General features: G+C 34.3%; 1 protein-coding gene across 1 annotated transcript in view; it reads right to left on the minus strand.

Moving 5' to 3' along the window:
• Window positions 1–10,074, minus strand: part of LOC124357448 (ras-related and estrogen-regulated growth inhibitor) — an 86,567-nt gene extending 76,493 nt beyond the window's left edge. The window contains exons 1-2 of the mRNA XM_046809269.1: window positions 9,947–10,074; window positions 1,887–2,022 (exon numbers count right to left, since the gene is read on the minus strand). Of these exons, the coding sequence (XP_046665225.1) occupies window positions 1,887–1,998 (112 nt within the window). The 5' untranslated portion in view covers window positions 1,999–2,022; window positions 9,947–10,074. The remainder of the gene's footprint in view (window positions 1–1,886; window positions 2,023–9,946) is intronic.
• Between the last annotated feature and the right edge of the window lie 8,743 nt (window positions 10,075–18,817).

An 18,817-nucleotide genomic window follows, 5' to 3' on the forward strand; every position in this document is an offset into this window, starting at 1 on the left:
TAGGTAGTAATATGGCGTCTGATAAGTAATTAAAACAAACGTTATCAGAATTTCTGATTAAATAACACATCATGTTCTATTCATAAATACGAAATTTGGCTCAATTAGTAGTAAAATAATTTGGCTTAAATAGCGAAAGTCTGTAAAGAATTGTTTAAATTCATTTAGTAATTAATATTTATTTCTGTAAAAGTGTTTTACAAAGATGTTTCATTGTATTTTGTTTATGGCGCGTTGGAGAGGGATTTTACATTAATTTTCGTAATACATATACAAATATATGTACATATAAATAATGTAGAAATTAATTATAGTTCAAAATTGATTAACCGTTTCAATGCTTTCGCATTTCCACATCAACAGAAACTAGAGTGGAATTCTTTGTTTCTTATACCAATTTCACGAGAAACCAGGATATATGATTATACAATACAAGTTATTGCTCTTGGTTACCAACTATAAAATGTGTTTTATTATTATAATTATAAAACGGATCTATAAATACGTAGAATTTAAACCACAACATTATTATTTTTCACTTTTGCCAACAATAATTTCAAATTGCTCTTTCTTCTTACTTCAGTCTTTATTATATTGACTAGCTGAATACCAGTTTTTGCTAAGGGATCAAAACACCAACTTGATTCACTTAGTTTGTTTTGTGCATTGAATATAGTGTTGGAATAAATGAGTCAGTTTAATAAATATTTGTATTGTCTTGAATTTGGGTACTTTTAAATTGTAAACTTTAGTCTAGAATTTAAATTAGAACTCAAATCGTGTATGTCCAGGGAAATCTTTTTGACTTCAAGTCTTAAACAACCTGGCAAAGATCGTTCGGATTATTTATACACTACCATCATCCAAATCCTGTGACTCCCCATGTCGTATGTCAAAAAAGTAAGTGTGACAAGTCATCAGCTATTAAGCTAATGCTTCTTGCAGAGACAAAAAGTACCATACAAAATAGAGTCGTGACTGTTTGCCATTGGGTTTACAATAGTAGCGTTCTGTAATTTATTGTCTTCAATAGAGTTGTTAAATCTTAAAGTGTACTAGAGTTGGAGTACTTCGTTAAACAAACGAATCAGGGAGTCAAGCACATTAGTGGGATCTACAGCAACTAGAGTTGGAGTGATGGGAGAGAGACAGAGAGAGGGAGGGAGGGAGAGAGAGAGAGAGAGAGAGAGAGAGAGAGAGAGAGAGTTCTGCTCTTCTAAAACTGCCACGTACAGGTGCGATGCAATTAAGATTTTGCTGCCTCTTTAACTACATAATGCAATACACCACCACCATATGTCGCGTAACAAGCTATGCTTGCATGCTCATTTCATTCTCGAGTGTGGTGTACACCTACCTTGTTTAGTAATGCAGTATTTGAAACTATTTTATGTCCTATAATTATTATAATAAGGTGTGTTGAACCTTATGAAATTCTTAAACTTAACATATCTTGGGTTTTATAATAATTGAACAGTTTTGGTTGCAGTCCAAATGGAATATATTCTTTAGTTTAATTATGACACTTGTGAAAACTTTGTTCATATCTAAGAGCAAAACTTATTATATTCGGCGCGCAAAATCGTCACGCTCAGAAATACGTTTAGCTTAAGCGCCGAAAGACACTTTTGTGACAAACTACTTTTTTATGGACAACAAATTAAAAACTTTTAATTGTTATTTTATTCTTATTACAAGTCATAATAAGTCAACATTGTCATACTTAGAAAATTGTCATTTACTTGTACTCTTATCAAGTTTGAGTTTAGCGCACTGTAGAAATTTAAATTGTGCCTTAGCTTATTTTTATATCACTTCATAGATCAACCCAGGTATAAACACAGCTGTTATTTGTGTAATGTGATAAAACAGTAATGTTTACTCACCAGTCTTACCAACACCACACTGGCCAAGAACCATGACCTTTAGAGGCTTGTGGCGGGAGCAGAGGCCAATTTTGCAGAATGGGGAAGACTTCGGGGAGCTGATAGAAGACATATCGCTGTTGTCACCTCATCTTTCCTGCAATCCATACTCACATTTAATTAATTGCGTAAAACAGTTATTTTTAATTTACCACATACATTTCAAGTGAAATATTTTATGAAATCAACTCGTGGATAACGTATTAGTTACAAAAACATGTTACAAGAAACATTAACCCATAGACTGCTGCAGACGCCTTACAATCCACAAACATCCTTCTCTGAGTATGAAACTGTAGTGAGGTTAATAAATACATTAATTTTAACAAGACATACCGTACAGCCGTTTTATTTCGTGTGTACAAGATATGTAATATTTTGTGTTTATTCAATGTGACGTGTCTTTAAACTGATTAGACACCCCCAAATGGGTTAAAGACCAGTGTAATGTGGATTAGTCTCCTTAAAAGGTTTTCTAGGCCAAATATGATTAGTATAAATATTAGCGACACCACTATTAAGCATAACCTCACTTACAGGAGAAGCGAGTACATTAATTTGATTATTAATACTTAACAAACTTTGTATACAAGCAATATACTTTACTTTATTAATCAAGTTTATAAATGAATTTTGTTACCATGGATTAACCATGAAATGTGTGTTGTAGATGGAAAACTTTTTAAATGTACACATCAATTACATAATGTGTTTTAAAATATGCTGTTTGAAGAACTGGAGTCCAATAAAATGATATGGTGACATGGCGGCACTGTTAACCAACAAAACAGTTGTGGTTCCATTGGCTGCACTTGTGACGTTTACCGTTACATGTTAAAAACTTATGTTAGATTGTTCCAGAGACATACGAGTATTTAGTTCAAATGTATGAAGTAAAAACTAATATTATTTTCAATACTATTTTAAGTTTAATCTCTTACATCTACGCAACCTTTACTCTGCTTTTACCATAAGTGCAAAATTTTGCTCTTATAGATTTGCCTGTTTTTGATTTTACACTCTGAGACTTGTATATGTTATGCCATTCCTTAACTGCATAAAGCAATTACGATACAGGGTCGGTAAGTTAGCCCAACGTCGAATTTAATGCATTACGTTTTATTAATATTATGGATACCGCCCTTCCTAATATTATACTTCATTTTATTAGATCTTTCCACCCGATTCACTCCTTTTGCGCCTTTATGAAAGCCGATTTTTTGGAAATATACACAACTGAGAAAACGTTTAGGGTTATATAAATATATATTTTTTTTCATTAACGTCAATAAGAAACATGAAAATATACAACAAAATCTTTAGTCTGCAAATTTTATTCAAAATGAAAATAAGGTAACAATTTTCTTAAATAATTATAAAATTATTTCTATTGTTTTAAATTTTCATAAATTAATTGAATATAGTATTGCAATAAAAAAACATCACTTATTTAGAATACTTTAATGACGTTTCGAACATTTCAAATAACGTGTACCTTAAGACTCCTGAGGGAATAAGGAAAAACTATTCTTATTTTAATATTTAAATGAAAAGGTAACTTAATGACGATGTCAAGCATAAAATACTAGCTATTTTAAAATAAAATAAAGACAGGTAACTCTAAAGCTAGAACTCTACAGAAATTATTTAAGGTTAAGTAAGAACATCAGAGCTCTTTTAGCAGTAATTGTGTGAATGCTTGCAGATTTGGCCAAGCAGAGCGAGCAAGCATCAACAGTTGTTTCTGAATGCGATTGGCAGTAGTTAATTTGTCAATGGATGCCTACAATAGGAGAGTATCAGTGATGGTGTGGCAGTCCGGATTATGTACAGGCCATTGTGCGGAGTATGGATCCCACGGCACGGTTCAAATGTTCTGCGACACGTAGTGGTTTGTTCACTTGTTTTATACCAACAAAATACACATATTTGAGTCTCATATGTGTTTAAATAAGCAAGGTTAAATATGATCGAAAGAACAAATTCCTGATAAACGAGTTTTGATTTACATTAGTAACATTTACGTACAGTATACGGTAATAGCCTAATTTAACTTCAATAGATATTGAATCACTAAAAGTACTTGCTCCGCCGAGACTTCAACACGGATCTCTCACACACTATATATATAGTATGAGTAGTTAAAAGAATGGATACACTCTGTTAAGTTTGTGATGGATAAAGATGGAGGGGAGGAACTCGGGATTGCTTTCTACGAAATAGAAAGTTACTGCTACAACTTTATCCATTTCCCCAAAACGAAATTTGGGGGGAAGAGCGGCTTAATATTTTAAAATGTAAAGACCCATTAAGTGGAGACCTCATTTACGAAAATAAATTGAATAGACAACTACATTCCTTACAAACTCAAACCTGAATTACAGTTATTTCCTGCTGCAGGGCAGGCCTTCCTTATCAGTTTTATCAGTTTTGAGGAAGTCCAGTATCATGTTTAGTTTCTGGTTGGAATTAACAAAGTTAAAACGTGTGTTTGTGACGGAGTGTTTAATTGAACGAGAGCGCATTATTATTCTGTATATGCGAGGCTACGGAGACTGGGAGAGATCTTATTGTGAAGTAAGCAATGTATTTAATAACACTCATCCCAATCGAAACCCTCTATCTAAATAAGCAGTTCTAATAACAATCCAACATTTCCAGGAAACAGGCAGCGTTTAAAGACCATCCCAAACCTGGACGACCAAAATCGGTTACAAACGAAGCATTGTCAATTGACGTTTTACAGTCTGTTGTAGAAGATCCTCATGCTTTAACAAGAAATGCTTCTCAAATATTAGGTATATCTCAAACATCAGTTTGTAAAGTTTTATGACAGCGTAAAAAATTCGTTTATTTAGTTCATGAGCTAAGTGAGGACGGATTTTGATCGTCAAGTAGAATTTTGTAAAATAATGATGCGGGACATTGATAACAATAAAATTAGATTTAACAACATTGCTTTCTCAGATGATGCAACTTTCATATTAAACGGTAACAGTAAATTAACTCTCATTGGATGAGAGAGCAACAATTCCATCACCCTGGAAATTGGACGTTTACCTAAGCTTTGTGAGGATCAGTTTGTTCGCCATTTTTTATTGATTGAAACCTTAATGCTGAGATATACCAGGAAATGTTACAAAATCAGGTTTACCCAGCTATCCAAGTAGCTACCAACTGTAGTAAAGTTTGATTCCAGCAGGATGGAGCACCCCCACGCTATGGCCGCATGTCCGTGAATATTTAAACAATATTTTTCCAAATTGCTAGGTAGGCAGACGAGTGGCCACCAAGATCGCCAGATCTATCTCCACTTGACCACTTTGTTTGAGGCCACATTAAAAAAAACGTCTACAAAAATAAACCCCCATTACATTAATGACCTTAGGGACAGAATAGTAGCGGAAATTCAAACCTCCCGCGTCGATCCATACAGAGTGCCATTTTAAATTTCTACAACAGGCTTGGACATTGTAAGACTATCCTGGGACAGCAGTTTGAACATCTGACACAAAAACACAGGTTATTAAGTTTTAGCCATTTTATTGCTTAACGTTATTGTAATTACTATTACTATTGTAACTTCACCTTTAAAAACTTTTAATTGCCCTCTAAAATCCATCCTAGAGGGGTGTCCTGAGTTTCATTTTTCTATCTGTGTCTATGGGTTGAGCAGGATCCATTCATGCTTTTAATTTACTTAATTTCAATGAGCTGCCATTTTCTACTGGGTTGAGATAGAAGGCTCTAGTTCGCACTGTTCCTCTTCTTTTATCAATACCTTTCAAATAACGTGTCTTTAAATTTAAAAATTGTGAGCCACCCTCCCAAAACCCATTTTGGGGGAATGGACAAAGTTGTAATAGTGAATAAAAAGTTCACTTCCATTTCTTAGAAAGATTTCATCCCTCCATCTTTATCCATCAAAAACCAGCAGAGTGTATCCAAACTTTTCACTCGTACTGTATATCTGAATACTGCATAGATTTTTATATTCCATTTATATATCTACAAAAAGAGAGTATGTCCATATTTTTTCGGAATATTTTCTAAATTAGAATGTTTTATACACAACGTGAACTTTAAGATAATGTTATCACGGCTACAAATAAAGAGGGTGTTTCCGAGAATTCATTCTCTCTCTGCCGTGGACAGTTTATTATGACAGGATTTGCCGTCCCACTGATACAGCTATCCCACCTTTTCATCCGTTTTTACACAATCAAGAAGCGTTTCATTTTATAATTATTCCTTCAATTTTCTTTCAACTAAAAGTAAATAAAATCTATTGAATTAACTTTAGAAGTATCTTTTAATTAAACGTGAATAATTCATACAGGTCGTCAATATTGTTTAACTTAGGTAGTTTATGTTTAGGTTAAGTGTATAAATTTATATTACTGTAACCAACAGCTTGCAGGACAAATCGATTTGTACCAACAAACTTGCAGGACATATCAGTTTATTATGGCATTATAACATGTAACTATCGGCCTAAAATTTTGTAATGCAACCTCCAGGTAGCTACGTTACATTGTTAACAAAACATAGTTTACTTTCAAAACAAGTGGAGTTAAACATTTAAATAACGTACAGCACAGATGCAACTCTCTGAGCAGATTCTGTTCTGAGATGAACATTAGTCCCAAAAGCCCACCTTTTGAATGAATGAATTAAATAAAACACTATATTCCAATACAACAGGTTCACTTCAAATAAACAGATTCAATGTAAATGGCATTATTTATGGAAAATTGTCATTAATACACGATGACTGACTATCATTTTAATATTGCTGTCGGAATCAACGCCTCCACTGCTTTTACGTGTTCATATTGTTGGTGACGTACAATTGCTTACATTGTCTCCATACTGAAGCAATTCGCCTCTCTCCCCTTGTAATCAGCGGATTTTCTATAGGGTTTAATGGAATACACGATATAATAGAATGCATGTATTACATTTTACTGAAAAGCCTTTGTCTGAAACCCTATAAATGGATGTAAATATATCTATATATATAAAAATGAATGTTTGTATGTTTGTCCTTTATGGAATCGTGAACTATTGGACCGATCATGATGAAAATTTGTACGTATATGTATTTTTCCACGGAGAAGGTTTATAAGCTATGCCCATCCCTTTCCCGATTCAGGATTCCGCCCCACTGGTTACAGAAATACCCATAAGAAATGCATTGCAGCAAACATATGTTAACGTCTTTTCAAATTTTTAATCAGCTGTTCTTTGTAAACATATATTACACTTATAGTTTTAAAGCATAGAGTAAGCTTAAGAGAAACGACAAATTTTGTTTAAACTGTTTTTGCAATCACTGTTAAACATAGACTTTACTATCCAGATAATACAATTCAAATTTGACGTAAAAATTCACCTTTAACTGCAATATTTATTTAATATAAACCATGCTCATGCTTGATCAGAAGAGTAATGCAGATATCATAATTACTATCTTACGTTGGCTACAAATATAAAGAATGTTATAAAATCAACCTTAGTTGTTTTTTTTGACAGAAGTATGGTTCTCAAAACTCCGTGTGTACATATTCTCTCGATCGAGACAACAAAGCAAGCTCAATCGTGGCATCGGAGATATAACTAATTTAATCTAAAATTTATTATAGTAAAAAAAAAAAATTACTAAGTAATATAAGGACTTCGGTTCTTAAGATTTGCGTGCGAAGCCGTGGGTAACAGCTAGATAGAGGCAGGAATATGGTACATACCTTCATAATACGCCCAAGAGGCTCACGATGGAACGACTATCAATTATCTCAGCAATGTTTAGAATGTGATAGAAAAAGAATAAGTGAATAAAGTGTACTGTTTTCAACGGGAAATTGCGTGCGAAGCCGCGGGCAACTTTTGCAAAAAATTATTAAAATGCGCAGCAAAGCGCGCCGGGCCCGCTAGTTTTTTATAAAACCATTTATACAAGTTAATTATTTTTTACCATAGAACATTAATTGAGGTTTACTATAAAATTTTAAATACTTACAAAGAAAAATAACTTATAATTTTAAACCTCATCGAAAATAATACAGGCTAGACGGGCAAAAATTATGCATGGTAAGGTAAGGCGTTTGGTCGTTTCCTAGCGGATTAAATAATGAATTACATTACATGGAGGAAGGGACGATGACAATAATAGCAATCCGCGGCCGAGAAAGAGAAACTATCAAGAAAGAAGTACAGAAACCGAGAGTGCGACCTGTAACTGCTCAATGTCGACCAGAGTGAGACCAACCTATCCTGTAACCTGAGCCGAGGTTTGAGGTCGCAAAACCACGACCAGCTCTCTACAGACAGACAGACAGACCCGCGAATCCGATCCACTCGTCTAGTTAGAGCTGAACCTGGAGAACTGCAGCTAAACGTATATCAGTACTTCAACTCTATCAAAATTACACTACTTTATGTTCAGGTTGGCTTATAAATTTACATTTAGGTTCTGTTTATTAAAGCCGTTACTAATTTTGTCCATAAATGAATTATGGGTAATTTTGTCTATTAAATTCATTTCATATTTACTGAACGTGGTAAAATATCAATTAATTTACACAATTTCTTAATAAATTTTATTTAATTTATACCATTTAATTCAACGTCTGCAATTTATTTCTTAACCAAAAGTGTAGGCCCCAAGTATTTGGTATAAATATACAGTATTTAAAACCATTGAATTGAACGATTTAATCCTTTGAAATGTTATTAATATAATATTACAGTGTGTGATGGCTTAAGATTTTTTTCAACATGAAATATTGAGGATAAGAAAGTGACTAAACACAAAATTTAAAAAAAATCTTCAAATTTTATTTCCACGAATGTAAAAAACCAACTACTGGCAATATTGTTCATAAACTTTAAGTGCCACAATGCTGCATTACCTCACAAATAGCTTTGTCTTTTGTTAAGCGATTTCTTTTGAGGGGATTTACTTTGTAGCAAAGGAATAATATTTGTAAGGATATTTGAAAGAATCACAGAGATAGAGATAGAGAGAGAGAGAGAGAGAGAGAGAGAGAGAGAGAGAGAGAGAGATGCTGTGCTGTGTGTACTGCTGCTTATATATGCGCTGATGTGTCAATGGTGTTATCATCATTCATACTTAATTAAATAATTGATTAAGTGTCACTAAATTGAATTTATTTTGTAGTATCAATTGAGGAGAACAATATTAGGAAGATACCTAGTGACTTTAAAAATACATGTTGTTCATTTTGTCAACGATTCCAGTTTAACAAATGTGTACTAATTTATAGTCATTCATTTTAATTTTTACTGTTGTGAAAGTTATGCACTAACCGGTAAATATTATAAACATAAATGTTCTACAACTATCATTTTGGTTTTCAGACTCCTTTCGGTTCAATAATTATTTTAATTTCCATACTAATGAGATAAATATTTATGATCTATTGGTAATCCTACTATACTTTTCCTGTTATGAGGACGTATTCTAAATGCACTATATAGTTCTGAAAATACAACGAATAGTTACTTGTATAGTGAACAGGGTTAAGGCTTTACATATTATTAGGTCCTATTTATTTACTAGATTTTCCATTTCCACCACATTTTTAGTCTTATAAAACCACATTAATTTGTAAAAATTAAACGTCTTTATAATTATCTTTTGCGTATTTTTCAGTAATTTTTATTAATTGAAGTATCTTTAATTTCATGTCAGCATTTAAAAAATGTTGAAATTTTATTACAAATACTTGAAGAAATATGACTAATCCAAAATAAACTAACTTAAAGATTCTTTAACTGTCACAATAACGTAACATTTCATGATTATAAAATGAAAAATCCCCGCTGTGAGCAAAAAGTTGGCAAAATATTTATGCACCTACAATATTTCATTATTATTCATAATTTGTACATTTATACGAAACCGCCAAAATAGATATGAAAAACTGACAAAACAAACATCCCATGTGTAATTGATGAAAGAAAACATATAACACAAAACGAAAATGATCATCGCTTACCCGGTAAACTAAAGATGGAGGCATCCCCACGAGCAGTAAACAAGCACAATGATGAAAAACCTCAGCTGCTTAATCGAGAGGGGGAACAGAGTCGCGAAGGGAAATTACCAGCCACATTGAGTGAGCAAAGTGAGTTAACGGAGTGGACCAGTCGGGCTGGCGGTGTGGGGTAACCGCAAGCGCTGGGCCGGAATAACGTGAGGTGACGGTGCGAACTGACCCCCCTACATAGCCCTGACTTGTCAGTGTTACATGACGATATCGCACGTTCTGTCCCACATCACGATATACTTCCCTCATTTCTGTCCGGGAGATGTTACGTTCCATCATGTCAGGTTTAATAACGTGAGGTAACGGTGCGAACTGACCCCTATACATAGCCCTGACTTGTCAGTGTTACATGATGATATCGCACAGTTCTGTCCCACATCACGATATACTTCCCTTATTTCTGTCCGGGAGATGTTACGTTCCATCATGTCAGGTTTAATAACGTGAGGTAACGGTGCGAACTGACCCCCTTACATAGCCCTGACTTGTCAGTGTTACATGATGATATCGCACAGTTCTGTCCCACATCACGATATACTTCCCTTATTTCTGTCCGGGAGATGTTACGTTCCATAATGTCAGGTTACATGATGATATCGCACAGTTCTGTTCCACATCACGATATACTTCCCTCATTTCTGTCCGCGAGATGTTACGTTCCATAATGTGAGGTTGAATAACGTGAGGTGACGGTGCGAACTGACCCCGCTACATAGCCCTCACTTGTCAGTGTTACATGATGATATTGCACAGTTCTGTTCCACATCACGATATACTTCCCTCATTTCTGTCCGGGAGATGTTACGTTCCATCATGTCAGGTTACATGATGATATCGCACAGTTCTGTTCCACATCACAATATACTTCCCTCATTTCTGTCCGGGAGATGTTATGTTCCATTATGTGAGGTTGAATAACGTGAGGTGACGGTGCGAACTGACCCCGCTACATAGCCCTCACTTGTCAGTGTTACATGACGATATCGCACAGTTCTGTTCCAAATCACGATATACATCCCTCTTTGTGTGTGTCCGAGAGATTATAAAACGTAAGCCGACTTAAGGATGATAGGATTAACTAAATTTGTGATAAACCAATATGCATTAGCTAGATGTGAACTTAAAATGTTTCCAAGTTTCTAGCTCTTGTAGAGTATTTCCCGAGTTGCCCACTAGGATATAGAAAGCTCTTCTCGTTCAACTTCGCTAAATTTTCATCTCTTACAGAACTTTTTCCATCATGAATTTCTTCCCTCAGAATAAACCTTTATTGAACTCAATTACCAATGCTTTCAATCACTTTGATTATAAAGTTTTCAATTACATAAATATTTTTGTATTCAATTTAAAAAATGTCTTTTTGTTTCTATTGTTATAGCTGTATATTTTAAAATACCTTTATTTGGCCTATTAATCTTCATACAAATTTTCAAGCTATAGGAGTATCTCCATCCATTATTAAGGACCAAGCACCTCGAGTAATAAGTTTCGCTAACGCTTAGCCAGCTAAGGATAGTATTTTTTGATAATGTGTATTTAAATCCTCATATATGCCATGCATATATATACATACATTACGTAATGTATAGGTTACTGTAGAGGGGTAGAGGGGGTCACTTTAAATTATTTAATTACCACCCCTATCTTGTAACATGTCATTTGAAAGGTAAACTCAAAATAAACATCATGACGTGAACAACACATCTCTACGAGGATCCTTGTAAAAGTTATGGGCAAACAACCCCTTACACCTTAGGGTTTAGTTAAGTCCTGTTACGCCTGATATGTAATACATATTACAATTAGGTGTACATATGTTAAATTACGTGTATAAAGGCTAAATATATTCGTATATAGGTTTCAGGCATGAAAAGCAGTAACATAACTGTGTCATTAAATGCTTTCAAACCACTAAAGTAATAAAAACATTTAGTTATCTAAAATACATAGTTTTAAAAGAATAGCTATGAGATTTCAGACATTTTTCATCGTTTTGTGTTACAAAATATAAAACAGTGACTTTCGCATTCTACAAATTATACGCTGCCAACACGAACGCTTTAAAACATATCTCGATCCCGCAGTTAAGCTGGAAACACAGAGTAGGCTATTCCCAATCCCAATAAAATGTATGATGAATTTAACTACAGTTCGGAGGTTGGGAAGGGTTGTCATTGTGCTATAACATAAAGATGAGACCGAAATATGGAGTCGATGAGTTACTAATAACGGTTAGTAGCTCCTGAGTAGTCGGCAAAGATGAAGGTCTTTCATTGTCTATGTGTCGATTCCTTGAATCTTATGAAACGGTATATCAAACAAAGTATGTATATTTTCACATTTACCCCCAGGCTGGTGAAGTTGGGTTTATGTTGGTGCTACTGCATCATATTTCTTGTAATTATTCTACAACGGAAAAAGTACATTCTCCGGGGCAGGTAATATGTGTTGCAGCCTAATCAATAATACATCTAGGATCGTCTTGTGGTCGGTTAGGTAACCTCGACAGTACCTCTAGTTTTCAAGATATAGATGTAGTCCAAGTGAATATAGTTTGTCAATATTACATTTATTCTGGCATAGCATAGTTGACATTTATCATGTACATGTACATACCACATTTAGTCTGATAAACTTTAGTTACTGCTGATTTCAGTGTATGTCTGTCATAAAACTAATGATACACAGTTAGTGACGAATACAGTGTATTCAATACAGCCTAAGTCTGAAAAAATTGGGTTGTTGGTGAGTCTACTGTTACAACTAAAACTACCGAGATATGATTTTTGGAGAAATAATATTTCTTTCATTGAGGTTAGTGATATAGAATTGAATTAAAATCCACTGGATAAGGTCTAGAGGATTGTTCTATAGGGTTACTGGCAAAATTAGAAGGTATTTTCCTATTTAATATAACGTTAAGAGACTGATACTAGAGCATTAAGTAAAATCAAATCAGATTTATTGCCACCATTAAAAATCTATATTTTTGGGTGCAAGTCGTATAGCTAAAATAATACATTACATTAAATATTAAAAAAGTATTATAATTTAAGTGATCAATTTCATATTTGTTGTCGATTAGCAGAAACAAAACTTGAAATCATAGCCCTTCATCAAGGGTGTAGAAGGCCCTTTCAAAGAGATTAAAGTATTAATCTCCTCTTGAAGTCGATGGGCTTTGGGAACTTATATATTAAATGGTAAATCGTTTAATAAAATAGGACGAAGATACAAAAGTGATTTTCTAGAAGCAGCAAAGTAAAAGTTTTCAAGAGTTAGGCTATAAGATCTTAAATTTTAAAATGTGAAATTTTAATGTGTGATAGATTATTAAAGATTGTAGTGTAAAGACTCCGTGTGTTCGAAAGCGCTCCCTACAACCATCTCTAGTTCCAAGTCCCCAGACTTCTAAAAGCCTTCTTCTGAAATACAAACACTCTCGCCATATTTAACTGGGTGGTAAAATACCAAAAAATAATTCCCTACATCATCAATGAATGAAAAATACCAAAATACGCAAGTTTGAAAGCCTCTCGGCCTGTCTGAACCGTTCGAGCAATAAAGAAGAATAGCATTTTACGCCTTGAGCGATTTCAGAAGAGTTCCAGCTAGAAAAAAGGTGACAATATTGTCAGAGGAAACTACGTTTGTCAATGGCCTCCTGCGCTTAGCGTGGGAAAGTTACCGAACAATCTCGTGTTTAGCCAAAGCTGCATTGAGACTGTGAATCAATGCAATTCCAACACTACCATGCGGGGTGGGAATGAGTGTTTTAAATTATTACAGAGGAGAGAGGAAGTTGTAAAAGTTAGATATATGAGTAGAACTGGACAAAACACTCGTAGTAATAGATTGTTATATTGGATAAGGATGTGAGAAGCCTTGTGCCATACAATATATTGTTGTCCAGAACTGTGGCACCATTTATTTTTATTAGTGGTGACAACAAAATATAACAAAATTGAAACGAAGGGATAAAGATTGATGTTTATTTTGATGCTCCAATCACACTGTGGAATGTTGACTTTTCCTTCCGAGTGCGCGGACTAAAGAGAATTCCAAATCAGTACAAATTCCAACACCTCAGTAACGTACATTGTTTTAAAAATACTCTTTTGGCACGTTTTATGAAATAAACACATACAATTATTGTTAAACCACATGCGAAAATTGTTTACTTTTATTTCAGTGTACGCAATTAAGCACAATTACATCCACATTCACGTAATTAATTTTCGAAGTGAAACATGAAATATTGTGTTCGGTATTACGTGTTTTGCATTGAGTTACATATTCAGTCAATGAAACTCAGAAATAAAATAGCTGAGATCTTCTCGTTCAACCATGTTGAAGTTTCCATTCATAAGAATGGAAGTGTTTTTGTCCATGATTTTCTATTGTCATATTTGTAAAAGTATGAATATTGTTTAGAAATGCATGTAGTTTTAATCATACAATTTATATTTATTATTCTGTTCTCAGTATTATAACCACAATAAAGGCTTTGGAAAACTGACGTCATTTTAACTTACTTTATTGGTATCTTTACGTGTTATCATTTTCTGCCTCTCGAGTGCATGTGACTTACTAAATACTCTACATCTCCCCATGCTGTCCACCAGTTCTCTAAACTGCTATTATAATACAACACTCATTTACTATTTTTTAGTCATTTCGGACTTCATTAAGCAGAAAATAAGACGATATAAATCAGTAATTCTTAGCTTATAAAACCCATCTTTCTTTCTACATTACATACACAAAAATACATTTAATACACTTTAAATAAATACAATGGTTTTTAGCACAGAAAAGGTTGAACACATGTTCCACTGTTCGCAGCGGAACAATGGAGGTCCAAGTTACTAATCTTACGTCTAGTCGCCGGTCTACATTTGGATCATCGTTGTTTGTGGGCTTTATAAGACACAAGAATTATTAATTGGCAGCCAATGTGCTAAAAATAGTGCCTACTCTTGTTCATATCGCTAAGAAAATAGTGATTGAAAATACTTAAGAAAGTGAGGTACGCTCACTACATGTCGTGTGACAGGCTTCGTTGGAGTCGCATTCAAAATGTCGTGTATAATTAATTTCATACTCAAGAAATATCGCGAATAGAAAAACAATCGGACAGAAAAGAAAGATTTACAGCCCGTAGGTACACAGAAGAGAAAATTGTACAGCTCACTGAGTGAGAGAATTCAATGTTCCTCAGTCAAATCTCATGGGTGGACATGCGCCCTCATTGCGCTTATTCTTGTCTATGTAGAAATAAAGTTTTGTACAAACTTTATACACGTGGAATGATCCTCAAGCTATCGTGCGGATAGTTAGGCTACGTAATCTCTCAGCCGCCCATGTCCTTTATTACACAAGACGTTGCCTAAAGTAAAAATGCCGTTACAAGCACAACGTGTTTCGCTCAATTCGTTTTTAGTTGGGGGAAACACACCCACCTGCAGAGAGGGACAGGAGAAAGACTTTTTCCAGAACCCTTAATTTTATTTAAGCAATGGCGTTAAAGAGCCTAGCCTCAACTTAAAGTTGAGATTCAAATTTCAAGTTTATTTCTCGATACATTCTCGTGATATTACTCTGAATTGGTGATCCATGGAGGGATATGCAGAAATCGTGAGAGCTTATTCAACATATTGAAACAAATTTATATAAACATGGGTCCGGAAATGTTTTGTTAGTTTTGTAGTTATAGCTAGCGAAAGATTTCGCCCGGATTTCAGTTTACCATGTAAAGCGTCTTCTTGAAATTCTGGTAAGGTAGATTCAAAAGGTGGATTCAATAATTTTTTTCTGGTTTTTACCTGATAAATTGAATCAAATAGGTCTCAGAACTGTAAGTTAAGTAGTTTTCTAGGAAACCCGTGTCAAATAAAAAAAAAAAAAATTAAAAACATTTTTTCTTCTTTAGGCAAAAATAACTTTGTTATTTTACCAAGAAACAGATCAAACTTTTTATCAAAACTTTATTGCTTACTAAACATTTTATTCTGGACAAAACTGCATAAATAAAGCACACAGAAAGCGAATAGATATTTGATTAAATGAATTTTTATTCAAAACTGGACAACACACATTTTACATTTTACTGATAATAACTTTGTTAATTACAAATTAAACAAATTCAATTATTAATAAAAAGATTGTAAATTTCAACTCTTAAATGAAAAATTATTTAATAGAGTAGATTGTAGTGCTGTAACACCCTATATAGTTGAATTCGTCTCAAACTATCTATAAAATTATGAAGTTAAAACGCTGTTAATATTATTTAAAATTGGTTCATTCATGTGATAAAAGAAATAGGACAAATGTATTTTCCCAAGAGAACTAAAACGTTGGAAGTTTCCTCAAGGAAGCGGGAACGAGATAAAACTAAATGTAGAACGGTGAGGTTTTAAGTGTAGCTATCATGAGTAGACCAATCATAGCCATCTAACACTGTAACATACCATTTATGGTAACAAAAGAACTTGCTTGATAGCTTTAACCCAATAGCAACTAAGTAGAATAACCAGGGTGGGGACCCCTGTATTATACCCTAAGTTTTCAGTCTGTTGATCATTCCGTTCCCGAGACTTGATGACAACACACCAAGTAAGTGGGCCCCTCCCGCTATTAGTCTAAGAACCGTTGCGATTTTGCCTAAATTTCCAAATTCTCGATTAAATAAATCCTTTTCTAAAAGTATATCGACATTAAGTCTTCCAATGCTCTAGGGTTTCTTTGACTTTTGAGTATTCATGATTTTGTACCTAGCAAATAGTCTAAAATAATCATATAACTATAGTGTTCTGTATTGCTTGATGCTAATTTAAATGAAATGGTTTTAGTAAAGCTATTGTTTTGTGTCATTTGGAATAAAGAAGTATGCTCCTGACTCGATTATTTTAATTATTTTACCCCAAACCCATGCCGTGTGCGGTTGTGGCTCGACAAGATTGATTTTACAGTGATTATTCAGGCGCTCCTAACATACTGTACGGGTTAATTTAATGTAGTTTAAATTTAATATGATAACACAAAGACTGACGTTTTTATATTTTTATTTCATAAGTTGACATTACAATAAGCAGCTATTCAACAATAATATGATTTTATTGTATATGTTAAATAATTTTGAGAGCTATCAACTGAGTTTCAGACCATTAGCGTATTGTTCTGTTCGTAGTAATTGGGTTTCAGTACGTGTAAGTATTGTTTTGTACGTAATAATTATTGAATTATTGGAGTAGTAATGTCACACTTATTTATAAGTGAAGAATACGCTGATGTGGGGTATGTTAAGACAGTGCTGCGGCCGCTGTTGAAGAATAGAGTCAAAGTTACCCTTATCATCGCTTGGAGTACTGCATTTAGTTAAACACTCATCTTTGACTTTTTAAGTAAATTTTATTCACCGATGAGTCAGAGTTCACTCGTGATGGTATCAACAATTTACGAAATCAGCATTCCTTGGCAGAATTGAACCCGCTAGTTGCACACACACCGATTTTGGACGACCGATTTTTTACCGGCCGTCCAAATTCCAATAGTGAACTGAATGAGGGGACGGAACCTGGTACACACGCCGACAGCTGATCAGCGCCGGTAAAATGCCGGTGAGCAGCCGGCCACTGCCACTGCGTACCGCCGTTGCCGGTGACAACAGTGGCGCACGTGATTAAACACATGCTGGCACACGCACCGATTATTTACCGATCGTCCTCACAGCTCTCGCTCCGCTATCTTCACGTACAAATCCGTTTCGTTCGGTTGAAAATCGCCGAATTTCAGCTGTTGTTTCATTGTCCAGGTTAATGTCCAAATGCAGCGGTATAATAATAGTTTTTTGTTTTAAAAATATTCAAAAATCACCATACACCTACTAAACTATATTTTCAGATATCTAGCGAGCGGGTGCACGTTAACCGACCTACATTATTCCTTCAGAGTTGGGATTTCCACTGCAAGGAAAATAATAAAAGAAGTATGCCAAGCCATCTGGTTAGTTATGAAGAAAGCGTGTATACCTGAATTTACTAAAGATCATTTTGAAACCATCGTTTCGATTTTTTACCGACCGTCAAAAATTGGTGTGTGATTTTCAAAAGCGCTTAACAGGTTACACAGTTTACAGTTTCTTCAAGAAGAATTACTGACATTGCTTGAATATGTTCCTCTTGCAACGCGAAGCCAGCTACACTTCCAACGTGATGGCGTATCGTCTCATTTGTTTCAAAACTTGTCTCCACCTACTTAAATCAACATCCAAATAAATGGATCGGTCGTGGAGGTTTTATATACTGGCCACCCAGATCACCAGATCATTCGATGTTGGATTTTTGCATGTGGGGATCGATGAAGCAGAAGTTTACGAGGTCAAAGTTAATTCCCGTGAGGTGCTACTTAGACGTATTGATGAAGCTTTTACGCAGTTGAAGGAAAGTCTTGTTTAATTATACGGAAAGCAACCAGAGCCATTCTTAAACGAGCATAAAAATGCATTGAAATTCGTGGAAACATTTTTGAAAATGTTCTATAACTTGGTTGAATAGGTTTAGATTAATGTTTTCCAGTTAATTGTACTCTGTACTGTTATAAATAAAAAAAATATTTAATAAAACATCTATTCGCTTTCTGTGTACTCTATTTAACCGTTTTGGTCAGAATAAAATTTGTTAACTCACTAAAAAAGCAATTTCAGACCCATGTTTATATAAACTTTTTTCATTATCTTTACATGTACAGTGAGCTCTCGCAATTGCTGCATATCTGCGTGAATCACCCTGTATAACTGATTCAACGAAATATCGAATG

This window comes from Homalodisca vitripennis, chromosome 3 (genome assembly GCF_021130785.1).
Source record: "Homalodisca vitripennis isolate AUS2020 chromosome 3, UT_GWSS_2.1, whole genome shotgun sequence".
In the NCBI taxonomy this organism is placed as follows: Eukaryota; Metazoa; Arthropoda; class Insecta; order Hemiptera; family Cicadellidae; genus Homalodisca; species Homalodisca vitripennis.